General features: G+C 39.3%; 1 protein-coding gene across 4 annotated transcripts in view; it reads left to right on the forward strand.

Annotated features, from left to right (window-relative positions):
• Positions 1-773: 773 nt before the first annotated feature.
• esamb (endothelial cell adhesion molecule b) overlaps positions 774-17,605 on the forward strand; it is a 69,455-nt gene continuing 52,623 nt past the window's right edge. For all 4 annotated transcript variants that reach the window (XR_009782500.1, XM_061719548.1, XM_061719549.1 and 1 more), the window contains exon 1: positions 774-1,155. Coding sequence is in view for 3 of the 4 variants with exons in the window: in XM_061719548.1 (XP_061575532.1) it covers positions 1,091-1,155 (65 nt within the window). In the remaining variant the exon portion in view is untranslated. The remainder of the gene's footprint in view (positions 1,156-17,605) is intronic.

Raw genomic sequence — 17,605 nt, forward strand, 5'->3', positions numbered from 1 at the left:
TCTCATGCGAAAAAGTTGCCTTAATTTTTTTAAAGTAGATCAAGCAAGATATTTTTTACTGTGGTGTTCGACTTAAACAAATTAGCATGTGTCATCAAAACGTTGGTCAATCTGCCCAGTAGATTAAAATTGTTAAAGGAAAAGTTAGTGTGTGAATATTTATAAATAAAGGTTAAATTAACAGTGAATGGGGCTAGGACTTAATTAAGTTTACACTTCTTCCTACTCCTTTTTTGGCACATGTAAATCAAAATAGCAAGTTTTAAAGGATGAAATTCTTTGTTTTGTTGTTTTATTTTCTTAAACTTCTCATGAAGTGTGTTTTTTTTTTTACATGTACAAAAATAAAATAAATCAAATCAAAAATCAAATTGCTTGTTGTTTGTGTGTAAATGAAAAGATTGCCTGGGATTACATAAATACTGCTTTTTAAGGAAAAAATGCACAATGTCTTGTTTTTTGAACAAATACAGATTAAGTTCATAACTAGATGTATTCATGTAAAGCAACAAACTTCATGTTTAATTGTTAATATCACAGATTTAAATATGTTATATTTACATGCGCTTAGATTTATTTTTTCCAGTGTCTAGTGTCAGACAACCAGACACACACACACTCACACCTACGGGCGATGTAGACACACAGGTGAGCCGCGGTTGCGGTTCAGGTGCAGTGCGCGGGATGGACGGCGGGGGGCGACAAAGAGCAGCTCAGGTGGGGGACTAAAGCTCCACAGTTCACTCACGGGGCAACACAAGGAGCGACACTCTCCAACTGAGACGGCCAGCAGAAGGACAGGTGTTATAACGGAGACCCAGCGCAGGAAGAAAGTGAAGTGAACTTGTCCCTGGTCGTGTTTGCGGAGTGAGGGAGAGCAGCCGCCGGTGCGCCCTGCCATGTCAGCCGCCGCTGCCTGCTGGCGGGATGGGAACAGGAGCGGGGGCTTTACTTGCGGACGTTGCCTCCCCTGCTTTCTTCAGCGGACAGTTGATTAATACCTGAAGACAGTTAAAAGTGAACAGTTTTGTGGGACTGCGGAGGCTCTTTGGTGGTCAGCTTTCTCCAAAGCTGCTGGAGCAGCCGGTGGATGTTGCGTCATGGAGACGCAGAGAAGACTTGGAGCCATACTGATGTTGATGTGGATTTTCCCAGGTAGGCCAATTAACTCCGCAGACGGTCACTTAAGCCGCTTGTGACCGTCCAGAAAGACATTGTTTGTATCTTGGAAATTGGTGTGATTATAAAGTGAAACTACAGTTTTGTGTTCAGTCCAAGAGTTAAAAGCTTTTTTCCCACTTACCTCTTGGAACATATCATCCGGTGGAAAAAAATATAACACAGCTTTGCTTTTAACCAACTTATTCCCAGCATAACAGTTAGTTTTAATGTTTAATTGTCATGAATAAAGTCAGTAAAAGTCCGCTTTTTATTTTGTCCCTGCATGACTTGCACACACTTGCTGCTTTCTGCTGTATGCAAGTTGTTTTAAACCCAGAGAGAGAATGTAAATGCATGCAAATACATCACTTATTAATTCCAACGCGGTTTATAGTTACTTTTTCTTGGTCAGATCTTAGACGTCTTGAAGGATCCCAAACGTGCCTTCGTCTTTCCTCCAGGAAAAAAAAAATCTAAATGCAGGAACAAGCCAGCAGACAATTCATGAAATAAGCGCCATGTAATTTTCATTGCCGTGAATTCCTCTGTGGCTGTGTGTGTGCGCGCGTGTGTGTGTGTTTTTTTAACAGAGGTCCCCTTTTAGGCTCGCAAGAGTACTTCTGATTTTAAGAGTGCATAATGTTGTTGCATGCTTGAATGCTCCAATGAATTTCAAGAACGTCAAACACGGTTGCTTTTCAGCTTTATTTTGACGGGTCTTTCTCCCCTGTGAGATTGAAAAATGCCATTAAAGGAAAGCAGCAGTCCACCTGATGGAGCAGGATTTCATTAAAACACTCTGAAAAAGAAATCCCAGATGTTAAATGAAGAAGGTTTAGTTGACTGCTGTGGCAATAGAGGTTCAAAAGCATGCACAAGAGCACCTACTTTCACCTGCTGTGGCTTCCTGTGCAGGTTTAGCAGTCAGTGCATAAGAAATTGAACTCACTCTGGAGAATAATCAATAAACAATGCTTGAAAAAGTAAAGCATTGCAGTTTGAATGGTCTGAGGGTTTGTCACCATTGATTTCCCAGTCTCGCATGAACAGCAACTGAGTCATCCTAGAAAAAGCTCCTCTGACTTTGACAGTCCTGTCTCCGTCAACTCTGCTGCTACATCACATGCACCACATGGTGGTTTCCATCTCAGTCTGGAAGTCAGACAGCATTTCTTTCATTTCTTTGTCAATATTTATGTCGTCCCAGCTGGGGGATTGACCAAGGAACAGTATGAGAAAATGACTAAAAATGGAAAACTACATCGCGTTTGAGCTCTGAAGTGTCTTCATGCTTTTTGTTTGTGGTTGCAAAGCAATGCAGAGGTCACCTGAATGAATATATGCGGTTTTAATAAGAGGATTCTGCAGTTGCTGTGCCGTGTCATCACATCTGCTTTGATTCATGCTGAGTGGAATGAAACGAACAAACTCAGTTTGCGGCTCACTGAAGAGCAGCTCCAGCCGCTTTCTGTTCTGATGATCAAATGGTTTTCTTAATTTGGACGATGGATTTTTTTCTTTTTTTTCTTCTTTTCCAGCTAAGCAGCCTGTCACGCCGATCCCGCCTGTCAGAAATATGTCTGTCTGAACTGAGTCTAAATGAGCACAGAGAACCCAGTTTGTGTTGATGAAACAGCAGCTCAGTGGCTTTACATGAGAAGAACCATGGATAATTGGCCACTAAAATAAATCTGTTAATACTTGGCTGCTCTCAGGATACTGTTTCGTACCCATTAACTGCAGAAAATCCAATCCTTGCCGTGCTGCTCAGGCTACTGAATCCATGCCGACACATGTTACTGTTGCCCGTCAGAATGGTCAGACGACAGAAAACAGAGACAAGGTGACGTGCCATACCTCAAAATAAAATGCTTCTCTCTTTGGCTCAGCTGTTAAGATGTTGTCACGTCTTCAGCTGATTGTGTTCACTGACGGCTGTTCCATAATGAGGCCAGAGCTACTTGGCTGATGTTTGCGAGGCAACTAATATCCCTTTTCAGAGAATAACTCGCAGAGCTTAGGGTAATACTGATTATGATTAACTAAACAAGAAATTAATCAGTCATGGTCCAGAGATGGAACAAACAGCATTCTTTGCAGGCTGCTGCTGGAGAATGAACCATCAGTGCAAAGCTTGAGCCAGCATCTGCAGCTTGGCCAGAGGATGGAAACAGTCTTAGTTCAGTCGGGCTTGTTGATGTGTGACATTTACATTTGAACTGATACTGATGCCACTTCAGTTAATCAACTGTTAATTTTGTAAACACAATTCAGGGAGACATGCCCTTTAGTCAAAGGTTGACACAGTTTCTTGGCATAACTTCCTTATCTGTGACATGACTTGATGAAATGCCACAGAGATACAACACAAAAGCTTTCTTTTCAACCATACCTTTTCAGCTATGTCCATAACAGCCAACTCCAGAGGTTTGAGTCTGCATCTCAGCTCTACTCCACTCTCCTCTTTTGCAGGGTGTGTAAGTTTTACAACTTACATGCTACTCTCTGTAGAAATATATCACATGTAGAAAATATGACGTTGGATGGAGATAAAGATAGGAAAGCTAGATAATTCCACTTTGGTCTGAACCTGTGATGTCACAAGGCAAATGCAGACCTGAAGTGCTCGCTCAATGACACCATTTCAGTTATTCGTGTCCCCCCAAGCAATGTGTTCTCTGAGTTTTTGACTTGGTAGTTGCTCACAAAAAAAAGTATCATAATATTGTCTTTAAGATAGTTGTAATCATGGCTGAATGATCTTCATCATCATCATCATCATCATCATCATCATCATCATCATCATCATCATCATCATCATCATCATCATCATCATCATCATCATCATCATCATCATCATCATCATCATCTTCAGTTGCGTGTTTGAAAATAGGAGGCTGAAAATGACAAAGTATAATATTCCTAAATTGTTTCTCAGCATTTGAGAGGTCTGACTGACTTAGTGATTGAGTTCCTTGCAATGGCACTTTGTTTCCTGCTGTGGACATGTCATATCTGCAGTGTAGTTTTTTATTTAAAATACCTAACAGTCTTTTTTTGCCCCCCTATCTATCTCTAATAAGTGCAATTGTTAATTGTAGTTATTTGCATGAAAAAAAAATCATCCTGCGACATGTATTGGAAACAGATCTGACCTGTATTGGATTTCAACAACTTGTTCGGGAGCTGGAGTCTCTCTTTCTGTCCTGTGTAACTGGTATAGAGGACAATCCCACAGTGAAAATTCCTTCTAAGTGAAAGTACTTAATTTAAAACTATTAGGATTAGGGATGCAAATTATCGATTATTTCATTAATTGATAGTTGATAACCTTATCGATCGATCATCGATTAGTTGATAAGCGGCGTTTTTCCCCCATCTGAGATACAAACATAATTTTTTTTGCTTATATAAAATACAAAGGACATTTTAATGTATTCCTTAATCAAATATTTATTTGATACAAAAGTAACAAAAAGACATTTTTGTACCACAAGGAATATAATATAAAGTGCACTTCAAGGCTATTAGTAGTAGCAGCAGCCATAATAGTGTAATTTGTGTCAAGCAAATTTTAAGTTCTAGTTACGTTTTAAGTTAGAGTTTCTGCAGTGTCAGAATAAAATTATGAGACCTGCTGTATTGGAGCACATTTTCTTTTAGTCTGTAGCGGGGACAGATGTTTAGAGAAACCTATGTATGTACCGGGTGAAGGCTGATTTATGGTTCCGCGTTACAACGACGCAGACCCTACGCCGAAGGCTACGGCGGCGGCTCTGCGTCGATTTAAGGCGGAACCATAATTCAGGCTTTAGGGGGTAAATATCGGAGAACAACCAGAAGAATATAGAGTGGATTAAAAATAAAAGTTAAGCACTGAGCTACATGTGTCTCCCGTCTGGGCCATTGCAGACTCATTGCCTGAGCATGATATTACTAAAACCAAACATATCCGCCGTCTCTTTCTTCTGTGCGCGCCGCGGCGGCAGCGTGTTGTGTCGCATTAAATGTGGTCCGGGCGTAATACCAGCTGGTGAAATTAAACGAAAAAAATAAATAAATAAATAAATAAATAGATTAATTGTAATCGTTAATTTTAATCGGGTAATTTCATAACGGCAATTAATCGAAAATCGATTAATTATTAACATCCCTAATTAGGATGCCCTTATCACATTTTATTGCTCATGAGTGCGAGTTATTTGATTTTCAGATAGCACAAGATAACTTTGGATACATAGATACACCATTTTTTTTGCAGTCTGGATGCAAAGAGGTGACCGTGTACTACTGTGACTGCAGCTTTGAGCGTGTGCTGGACAATTGAGAGCACTTTGGTATGGGGAGGGGCCCATGGTAGCATGGCCTACTCACTGAGAAGAGTGAGGAAAACACAAGCCTTCAAATTACAAGTCTTCAATGACACCTGAAAAAGGTTGCTAGATTTGTAGCTAGTCACTTTTATGTCAGCTCACTCTTCAACTGTTACTCTAGGCTGAAGGTAACAGCTACTCCTTACCTGCTATGAACTGTAATTGTTAATGGTGAGACTTATTGATAAAGAATAGATACATAAGAATTGTATATAATTATAATTTACATAATTTAATTTAGTGAAATAAAAATGAAGAAAAAATCATATAATTTCCTGCCGATCATTCGGAAATCCCATTAATTAGTTAATCGGGGCCTATCAAGTAATCGGATTTGGACATTACTAAAAACTATATTCAAGAATGGTGGTATTCAAGAAAACAATGGTCCCTAAAGAAACAAGACGCCTTTTTTGACATATTGACGAAGTTAGAGGCAGCTAAAGAGCCATTACAGACCAAATATTCTCAGGTCTAAAATCAACAGTTGCTCATGTCAGGAACTGGGTGAAGTTTTATCTTGAATAATAATATCAACACAAACTTTGACCACCATCAAATAAAAAGAAAAAACATAGCTACTGTGGCATATGTATTCATCATTGCAGAGACGACTAAATGACTTGAGAGTAATGGCAGAAGAAATAAATGAGAGTAAGTGTAAGTGTTGAACAGTGCCATAAAAGGGACTTAACCTGTACAATTGTGGGACCACTTTCTGAGGTGAAAATTGTAGAACTTTGTTCCTTTATAAAAGAGTGTATATGAGTTGTCTTGAATTATAAATAACATTTCTAATGTCTGGCCAATCAGTTGATTTCACTGTTCCTGCTGTTAAAGTCCTTTTTATAAAGAAAAACAAGTATATATACCATTCTAAATATTTACAAGCTATACTTTAAAACTGAAAGTTAAGTCTGTAAATATACAAATGTATTATAGTATAAAAATTATAGAAGTCCGTATTTTTGCCTCAACTTGTAAATAGTTTACTTGATTGATCCACTTTTTATTATTTTGATCAATTCAGGATCACTTGTGCTATAAATTGTTAAAAACACAAGAACACTTACTAAAGGACTTTGACTTGTTTTCCACCCCTTTAATTGCAAAACCCAAAAGTATAAATTGCCTTTCTCCTTAGCTAACGAGAAGGAAACATCACATGTGAGCATGTTGGCTATTACTCTTCATCTGCTACAGTGAGAAGAAAAAAACCCGGGTCTGTACATCTTTTGAGTCTGTTTGGAGCTAAATTTACTTCTTTTTTTTTAACTGATGCAAACTGTTGCCACCGGTTTTGTGTATGGTGACATTTATGTGGCTGACACACACCTCAGTGTGGGTGTTTTGATGAGGGAGCCTTATTGACCCACAGCCTCCTATATCTGTCTTGAACTCACAGGAGACTCCTGTAGAGAATAGACAAAGACTTGAGGGAAAGCCGAAGCTGCGCATGTTTTACGTCGGATTCGCTGGTTAATGCTCACCAAACGATGAATTGGACAATGGTGAATAGAGACATATTCCCACACACAACAAATGCTGCAGGTTTGACTCCATACATGCGTAAATCTTACATTAAGTTATTCGTGTGGTCAGTTGCACCAGTGGAGGTTGATGGCTGTTGATTAGAGCTTTGCATGCCAACTCACTGAGCTAATGTGAATTTGAGTTGGGTTATCTCTAATGGATGTGAAAAAGTGGTAACGCTGCACAGCAATTCACATTCAGATACACACAGGGAAGTCTCATCCATTTGCATGCAACACATCCAGGCATATATATATATATATATATATATATATATATATATATATATATATATATATATATATATATATGTATATGTGTGTGTGTGTGTGTGTGTGTGTGTGTGTGTGTGTGTGTGTGTATAGATGGACAGATAGATGTCCATTCCATATTGTCTTGGCAAAAAGCCATTGGCCATATCATCCTGCAAACCTTGACTACAAATCTGTAAAAGACAGCTCACAGTACCTATGTAAGTGCTGACAGGGTGAGGCCACAGTCTTCTCTAGCACCTTTTACATTGGTAGATACGCGGGGTGGCGTCTCGAGCTGGTGCCGCAAATAACTCGCCTCAAAGGGTACACTTAACCGCGGGTAAGAACCAATGCAAACAGAACTAATTCGAGGTGGTGGGTTGTGGGAGGGATTTGTCCGTCATTTAACCTGAGTACAGCCCACCAGGGAAGTACATTTTTAAATTTAAAAAATAAAATAAAATAAAATAAGGAAACAGCTGACGAGAGTAACAACAGCAGCAAGACGTTACAGGTGGGTAATATATTTGCAAGATGAGTAACTGGGGAGACAATTGAGATCCGCAAGCTACTCACCTTCGGAGCCGAGGACGCCATAAACCTGCGTATGTCCGGTAACACAAAGGATGTCATTGTTTGAACAACTGGCCACAAAAATGACAAACCGGGGCTTTGCAAGAAGCAAAATCCAGTCAAAAAATCCTCATCCCGATGTTCACCCATCCTTGTTTTTGAAAATTACACCTGTCTGGCAGCTTAATGGTGTAGCGATAATATGTCATTCTACAGGCCCATACAGGTTACATTATGTTTCACAGATAACGCCTCCAGACTCGCCTTCTTTCCCCTCAACTTGCCTTGAGGCACAAGGTGACAAATAACACGCCTTCCATTTATATTACCCAACTTGTGTTAAACACGTATTCATCATCCATTGATAATTGCGGGATCCAATCTAAAATCGCCTTCTGACATCCCCCATTGCATTGGCAGAGAAGATTTGGAAACTTTTTCATGGTTGCAACCCACATACTCAGCTCTGCTGTTCATCCCACAAATGTGTTACCATTTAAAAGAAAATAAACAGGCTTTCCCAATGGTATAATATTTATTGGCAAGAAGCAATGTTACAACAAAGAAATAATCTACCAAACACAAATGTCCTTACTTCTGTGCTAAATGTATATATTTATGTGTGTATGTACACGCACACACACACACACACACACACACACACACACACACACACACACACACACACACACACACACACACACACACACACACACACACACACACAGTAAAATCTAAACCAAATCTAATTTATTGTGAGGTCACTGTCTTCAAAAGAGCAGTAACTCTTCTATGTACACTTTCAAAAGCCATGCATTGTGTAGGATCATACTCCAGCACCCAAAAAGGTGCTAACAACCATCAGTTACATTGCAAAATGCAAGGACCTCAATTGAGAAGCAACGTGAGACAGAGTACCAAAGAGCGCATGATCGTAGACACAACGTAGCTTCAGCAAGTGATTTCCGCTGCACGATATGCCAGCGCTTCTGCAGATCCTTAGCGGGTCTGCAGGCCCACATGAGATCCTGCCAGAGGAGGCACTCAACTTGAACATTAACAGTTAACGTCGGACACGACGAACTGCCATATATACATATACATATATATACATATATATATATATATAAGTTACATTGAAATACAGGTATTGAAACATAGATAGCTGTTTTGGAGGCTTGAACGTGTGTGAACAGACTATGCTGCCAAGGTGAGGCTGTGAATGGCAGTTCATGTAACAGGCCATACCCAGCAGCAACAAAGGTACCTATAATAAATCAGCAAGGTCTTTCCCAGGCAAAGATTACAAAGCAAACAAGGATGTCAAGATGTGCTGTTCAATTTGTTTGGAAGGAGCACAAAGAGATGTGATGTTGTGAACCATAAACACAAGAAACTTAGTGGAAGATATGAAAAACACTGTATGTGCAGAACTTTCAAGAAGGTACTGGGGACACCAACTTATTGTCCAAAGAGGTCTGGTCAGAAGCAGTATTCATGGGAGAAATTAAACTAAAAAAAGCCTCCATTATGGAAAGAAGGCCAACAGACCAAACTACGGACAAAAACGCAAAGCGAGTTTCCAGGGGGTCCTAGGTTGCGTATGCCAGTGAAATAAAATAAACAAAAAAAGATCATTAAGAAAATGGGAAAGAAGGAACAACAGGACTAACTAGGACAATGAACTGAACACTGAAGGAGCTGAGCTCGTCGCTGCGTTCCTGTTTGCTCTATTTGCATACGCTTTGATGGCGAGGATGCGAAGATGAGACTTAAACTTGAAGGGGACCAAGTCCTGCCAGCAGTCTTTCAGAGCCAAACTGAAGTACTTAATGCAAAGCAGTGACCTTTTACCCTGTACAAGTTCCTGAGGTGCCCTGCTAACAGTCAAGGACCTGTACGACTACCTCAGACACCCACAATTAGATACCCACCTGTAAAAGCTGGAGTTCAGAAAAAAGACAGCCGATGCTCTATGATGAGTCATAATATGTTATATAATGCAGTGCATAGGGCATTTTGTTCAGGAGCTCAAGAATGGGGAACTAATGAAACATTGGAGTCAACTAGGATGGAAGTTCAAGTCCAAGTTTGGGGTAAAAATTTTCTGGAGGCATGTTATCAGCTCCAGATTTATTCTGCAGAATCCGATCGACCCCACAACTCAGAGCCAAAGTCATTAGGAGCTGTTTTCAGTGTAAAAAAAAAAGAACAAGGACTCCTGGACGTGATGGTATGGGTCATGCCACCAATATCTTCGCATTTGTTACAGTTTACTTGTTACATTGAATCTTATCATTATTTTCTGGTCATGCACATTTAAGATGCACGTTTTCTCTCCACATCAGAGAGAGAGAGAAAAAAATGAACATGGCGCACAACGGTAACCATTACACCCACAACCTAATCAGCATTTTGCCTGCTGCGTGACTCACTTTGATGTTTACTACTCTGACTGCATTTGGGATTTTTTATTTTTTTTTTTATCCTCTGCACACAGTCTAATAAGACTGCATGACTGCTGTATTCTGTTTAAAAGTAAAATATGTGAAGCAGTAACTAAAGGCAGTAGAAGGAGATATTACCAACTCAGTTTTCTAAATGGGTGTGAAAAAGTGCTTTGTGTTTTTTCAGTAATTTTTGCATATTGGGTGTATGTAATGAGTTTATTATGAAATTATTATGAAATTTATTATGAAATTGAACTAATGTTCCCATATTTTCAGGACAAAATAATTAATTGATTTATAGATGTTTTTGTTGATATGCTATGCTTGCTTTTCATGAAACATAACACCCCACTTGATGGCAGAACAACATTTTTAGGAGATTATTTTAGAAAGCTCTTATTTTCTCTCATCACAACACCATATTGGTAGGAACTTCATTCAATCCTTTTTATTCCAAAAAATGGGAGATTGGGTGGAGCGAGCAGGTGTGGACCGTGCCCACCGTAGTGGAATGACTGTAACCTTAATATGAGTGTCAAAAGGAGCACTGGTCTTATTTGACAGAAATCTAAAGTATATTTTGTATTTATATATTTTTTTTTACTTATTTCTTTTCTATTTTTCTTTTTTTTTCTTTACTACTTCTTTAGGTTTGCTTTTAATTTTTTGTCATGTACCGGTACTGTATATTATGTGTCGGACCCCAGGAAGAATAGCTGCAGTTTTACTGCAGCTAATGGGGATCCAAATAAAACTATAAACTATATCCTGTATCTGAACAGTGATGGCCAACACTGGCCATCACAGCCAGTCTTGGCTATTGTTTCTTTTCGTCAACTTGGAAGGGTCCTGAAATGGTTGCTTGAGCGTAGAATTTGGCTGCACCGGCTGCTGCAAGAGGTAAAAGCCGATGAGCCAGAGGCAGCCCAGCTGGCGTCCTCCTACCAACCCTGGCTAGCAGACTTCCACCGGCACAGAGATGACTGCTTCAGGCTGCATTGCTAAGCTCCCTCCCAGAACCGGTCCAGCACTCTCTTAGTACAGTTTATAAGTGTGTGACACTTCAAATGTGCAGGCAGCAGTAGCAGCATTATTTCCCCTCAAATTCCCTATCAATATTTCATTTAATAAGAAGATGACCTAGTGGAAAGAGAATCCACATTTTGTGGTGATTCACAGTATTAAAAATGTGCTGCCCATTTACAGTCGATCATCAACAATCTGAACACTTCAGACACAATACTTCTTATCATTGTACCAAACTTATCATTTGTATGTCCTGATTTATGCGCTTATTATCTACAGTTGTAAGTAGCTTAAGTGAGAGCTAACCATTAGTCACTATAAGACGTAGGCTGTCAATCAAGATAGGCTACCATTACATTAATTTGCGACGTTACATAATTTTACCTGATGTAGTACCAAAATTCATCCCCTGTACAGGGGGTGGGGCGTGTCATTGGAGGTTGATTTTTCCTCTTCTTGCATAGTTTTGAGGATATATTTACTTAATTTGGTACAAATTGCATTATTTTTAGTGATGCATCCAAAGCTACGCTACTATACATGTATATCCTTGTATACAAAATGGATACATTTCTTTTTACATGTGACTATTGGTTTGAAAGTAATTGAGTTTTGCATGAACTTTTAGCATATTAATCTGCATTTAGAGCAAATCAAAACAGTACAATGCGTGCAGAGGAAGCTAGCTTTTTTCCTTTTCTTATGTTGACATCTACACTCTGATATTTTCCAAAGAACAAAAGTCTTTAAAAATGTAATTTTATTCTAGTATTGGAAAAAGGTTCTTGACAATATCAGTTATGATATATGATATTTCAGTTAAGACTGCTTTTTCTGGCATGGATCATTAGAAAACATTCACATTTTACCTTAGTTACAGGATTTCACCTCAATAACTCCCACTGTTCACTGACATGTATCTATTTCAAGCACACCTTCTGCTGGGTTTGTCCAAAAGCTGTATTTGTTGAAAATTACAGCTTTTCATTTAAGTACACCAGCCTACATGTTGTGACTTAGTCAAATATATATATATGGAAGTGTGTTTAGTGCAGTGAGTCATAAAGAAGCACAGACTGACTGAGTGCGTGGGGAAAACCTTGCAGATGTACGTGTCCATCACCTCGGTGTCCGTGTTAACTAATGATGTGGCCACTGGTGATCAGTCGCCTCTACCCACTGAGGACATGACACAGTCTGGGCACGTTTCATAAATTACATCAATCAAATATGCTCTTCCGAGCACAGACATGATACCTTCACAGTTTTGTAAGTCGCTGCCCTGGAAGGAAAAAGTATCCAAATGAAGCGAGCTACGTTTATATTAGGCGGCGGTTCCCCCCGCTGATCACAGGCAATAAATGATGCATCTCAGAGGTTTGTACCATTTACACCCCAGACGTGGGCGAAGTGTGCAATCATATGGACCAGGTGCACTCTGGGAAAATGGCCCACTAATGAGGTGTATTCCTTTTTTAAATGAAACCTTTGCTCTGGCTAGAGAAGATTGCATCAACGTAAGAGGCAGGGGTGTATACATGCATCCACATAGACAATGCAAGGCTGCTGACTGTCATCTGCAGAAGTAATTGATGTGCCTATGAAGCCTTTACCGTATGCAATGGTTTTAGGAAAGGATAGCCATTAATGCTGATGTTCAGGCTTGAAAAGGCAGCGTTGAAATATATGAATTCATTTTCACTTCCTGCAATTCAACAAATATCCCTTTAACTGAAAAGAAGCATCAGAACTGTAATTATCTCTGTTTTGCAAGTTAAGTGACTGCAAAAAAATTTGATTCATCAGCATTTTTAAATGTTTGCTTTTATCCACAGATGAAGATTGATTTATGGGAGTGAAAGGTGTAAAAACTGCTGGGCCAGGAATAAATGAAATGCCTTTGTTCTTTAGACTTTGTAGTGCGGGTAGGAAATTGGTTGTATCGTGGGAGCAGATGAGTTTTGTGCTAAGACTGGAAGATTATAGTCCCATTTGGCTGTTATCGTAAAGTAGATGGGATCCCCCCCTCCTCTGTGGTATTGGATGGGTTTTCTGCACAGCTGGATTGGCAATAGGTTGGTTTAAAAATAGTGGATGAGAGTCCTATGACACTGGAATTTTTTTTTTCTTTTCCTGCTGCTTGAGTGGTTTTTTTCCAAGCAGTGGTGAGAGATTACTATTCATTGAAAAGTCACAGGCATCTTTCTCATTACTCCTGATGCTTGACCATCTTGCCAGATGGAGGGGGAAGGTAGTTCTGGCCAGATTAGCGTTGTTATTTGGCTGAAGTGTATCCCTTTTCTTAATTCAGGGGCTATCAAGGGGCAACTAAAGGGCCAAATATTTACCAAAATTCTTTTTTTTTTGTGGTAATTTGTAAACAAATTTCACGATTCATACCTTGTTCAAACACTTTTTGTATTTTTTTTGTGGACCATTGGGCGCACCGGGTTATAAGGCGCATGATAAAACATATATAAAGAGAAACAAAACAGTAACTGGTAAGTCAAACTTTATTCAACTAATTCACAATAACTCAGAATATCGTTCAGTGGTAACTAATACAGAAAAATACACTCACATTTTAAATCATTCATCTTCCACAAATCTACAAATAAAAAGTGGAGGAGGTAAGCATCATACTACGTCCTGTTCTTTGATTGGTTCATCGTTGACAGAATAGTTAGTGCGAGGTTGGAACGTTGTGTTCTAACATTTAATTACAATTGGATTATGATATAGATTTGAAAATTGGGTTTTGCACTAAAAACCTATAACGTTGGCTTGACGTCTAATTATAGTAAGGTAATAAGGACTAGATGTTAGATGGTGGTTGCTTGCCAGCGCTGTATAATTAGCTATCTAAAGTTGCCTGACGTTCTAACCTGTATCCAACCAAGGACCGACTTTATTGTGTCAGCTGAATGGTCCGACAACCAATCAAGCGGAGCGGCTTCGTCGCTACCAAAGTCACACAGATTTTTAAGCGCTGTGTACCACATAAAATTGGTTCGAAGTCAGTAAGCACAACAATTTTCATACGTAAGGCTCACCTAATTATAGGGCGCACTGAGGATTTTTTAGGATTTTTTAAGTTTTTCAATTATTAAGGATTAAGTGCATCTTATACTGTAGTGCAGAAAATACGGTAATAAAAATAATGATGAAGATACTTTTATCTTTACAGTTCAGAGATGCAACATTTGTAAACAGGAAACTAATTCAGTCTTTTGTGGAGAACCCTGCGCTGTAAACTCAATGAAAACAAATTTCTGAAGACATCTCTCCATTTATCTCTTACTTGCAGCCAAATTGACTTTTTTTTTAGTCTTCCTCCTATCCATTGAGCAACTCCTGCTCTGCTTATTAAACATGTGTGCCACATAGCCTGCAGCTTGTAATGGAACCTGCTAAAGAGGGGAAATACAGAACCTTGTTTATTGGATCTGGGTTGTGTTATGGAAACAACCCAGATCCATATTTTCTATGATGTTTTAACACTTGGCTTGAAATTCACTTCAGAAAACTCAGCTATTGTCAGTTTAGAGATTTCAGGTTGTGCACACAGTTAACATCGTGGCTTCTAAACATGAGCTTCGCACTGAAATGTTTGTATGAAGAATAAGATTGTTCTGCACGTTTCGATGCCTGCAGCTCAGGGCAACTCAACTGTTATAATCAGGCACCTTTGTTCCATAATGGTTTTATTTGGTGGAGATGCATCCAAATACTCCAATCAGCCACAGAAGCAAAACTCCTTACAGCTGAAGAGAGCAGCCCTGATAATCTTGTTACAACGTTCTGCTGAGAAACAGAGGCTCTTAGCATTCACGTGAATGAATGAAGTCAATCCTCGATTTAAACATTTCCCCAGTAACATCTTCCTGCTCGACAGCCGCTTTCAGGCCAGTTGGGTGATATAATCCCCTCCTGCGAGTCCTGGGCCAACCCTGGGCCCTCAGCTGGCCGCACCAGTTAAACCTCTAAAGAGAGGTATCAGGAGGCAACCTGATCAGGTGCCTGATCCACCTCCGCTATCTGCTCAGGGGGAGGGAGGAGCACTCAGTTTACTAAGAGATTTTCATGGATTTTCCAATTTTCCAATACAAGTACAGCTAAAACAAGGGGGAAATCATTTTAGAATATTCAGCAACATTGTTTGATTTACTTCTTTTGTTTTCAACTCAATTTTAAATGAAGTGGCACAACATTGTTTAGTACTGTAGCTCTTACGGATCAATCCATGATCATTCTGTGTACTGGTTTTAAATATTAAGACTACACAAGAGAAAATAAACGGACACAAAATGTACTGTGAAAGAATATTGCCTCCTAACTGACACATGATGACAAAGAAAAGCATCATAAAACCTTTTGATTGTAAAGTTGCACTATCCAATGCTTTATTTCATCTGTAAATCCTCCTGAAAAGGCTGTTTGCTTCTATAGATCCCCCCTGCATTTGATAGCTTTCAAGCCCTCTGGTGTTTATAGCTGCTGTAACATCAATTTAGTTTGAGGATCACATTTTCACTCTGTTTGGTCCCTCTGGTGGTGGCGGGGCTATTGCCATTAGAATTAAGACCTCAGGGCGATGATGCTGAAAACGGAAACAACACAGCAAGCGCAATACAAGACTGAGCCCTAAATTGCATTCGCGGTGGTCTGTCAGATTTGGGTATAACTAGCTGTGTGGGATGACCGACGGTTGAAGTCAGGAGGAGTAATGACCCTACCCTCACCTGACGCTGTACTTCTCTCTAGGTGCTGTTAGATGGAAAAGGAATTGAAATTAATTGGAGGAATTCCTCCTCAGCAGCATGAGGAAGGGATGAATTTCTGTACAGAGAAGACTCATATCACAAAAAAATCTAAAAAAATTATTGTTCAATATAGATGGATGGATTGCATTTTTTTTGCCATATTTTGATTAACATTTTTTTTTCTTTTGAAGGTACAATCTTCTGATTTAGATTTTATCTTTTTAAGAATTTGAATTTACCGTTTACAGAATAGATTTCTGAACTTTAGTTTGATCGTTCCGCTGTAACTGCTCCACGTTCCTTGATACAGATTTGTAGAGTCTCGCTGTTGTTGTGCCAGATCACTAATCCTTAACCCTTTTCTCTCTCTTTTTTTTTTTTAAACTCCTCACATGTCACACACTTTATCTTTCACTGGTATCAGACCAGTGAAACACAGCATAGCCCCTGTTAAAGGGCACCCACAGAGATCCAATCACCGGTGGCCAGCGTTTACCACGTGTTTTTACACCTTGCATTAAAATGTGCCAAATCACAAAAGCCATCACCAAAGCCAGTGACTTCAACTTAGGCAGACTCTGAGCGAGGATTAAAGAGAGTTGAAGAGAAGAGAAGAGAATGTGGAAACAAGTGTCTCAGAATACGTTAGAGATGAGATCTGCGTCCCTTTCTTGAATGTGTTCAGAGCATGCCTTCGCGCTGACCTCTTCTGATTGGATTTCCTGGGATGCATTTCAATACAAGGTCCAAGCAGGATCAGAGGGTGCTGTTAGTGTCATTTTTAGCCTAGCCGTTGCAAGCTTCATGACCTCTAACGTGCTGAAGCTATGATCCACATCTATGACAATTCAGAGCAAATCACAGACACCAGACACTAGCAACACAACATGTGACTAATGGCCAGCTCAATCAAAAAACAAAGCATCAAAAAAATGAAAAACAGATACTTAATTTAGCCCTAAGAAGCCAGACGGCAAAGGCCACCTTTGGAAAGTTGCTGTGGGAATAATAGACAACTGCTTATATGGACATCATGGTGGTGTGTTTATAGGTCACATCTTCCAGCTTTGCAAAACCTGTCTTTTTTGTGATAAGTGATTTGTTTTTCTGTGATTTTGTTCATAAAAAGACATTAAAAAGAAAGTGCTTTTTGAACAGTGACATATTTTATTAAGTGAAAGAAGTGCAGTACTTTTTGCTCAGATGTCTTCATATAGTTAGTGAAAATGGGGGCAAAAAAATCATTGGATTGGTTTGGTTGTCCTGAAAAAAGGATATGACTCTCAATATTGCACGCTCTTAGCCACTATACATTTTAACATGGTGATGGAAAAAACATGTTGAATGTTCTGTGTTCTAAGAGTTAAAATTATACAAGAGCATATGCTCAATATGAGCAAACATGTGCACATCACAGTGAGGCTGCAGTGAAAGCAAATGAAAAAGGATTTGCATGAAACTGTGCTGCTTCA

This window comes from Cololabis saira, chromosome 4, assembly GCF_033807715.1.
Source record: "Cololabis saira isolate AMF1-May2022 chromosome 4, fColSai1.1, whole genome shotgun sequence".
In the NCBI taxonomy this organism is placed as follows: domain Eukaryota; kingdom Metazoa; phylum Chordata; class Actinopteri; order Beloniformes; family Belonidae; genus Cololabis; species Cololabis saira.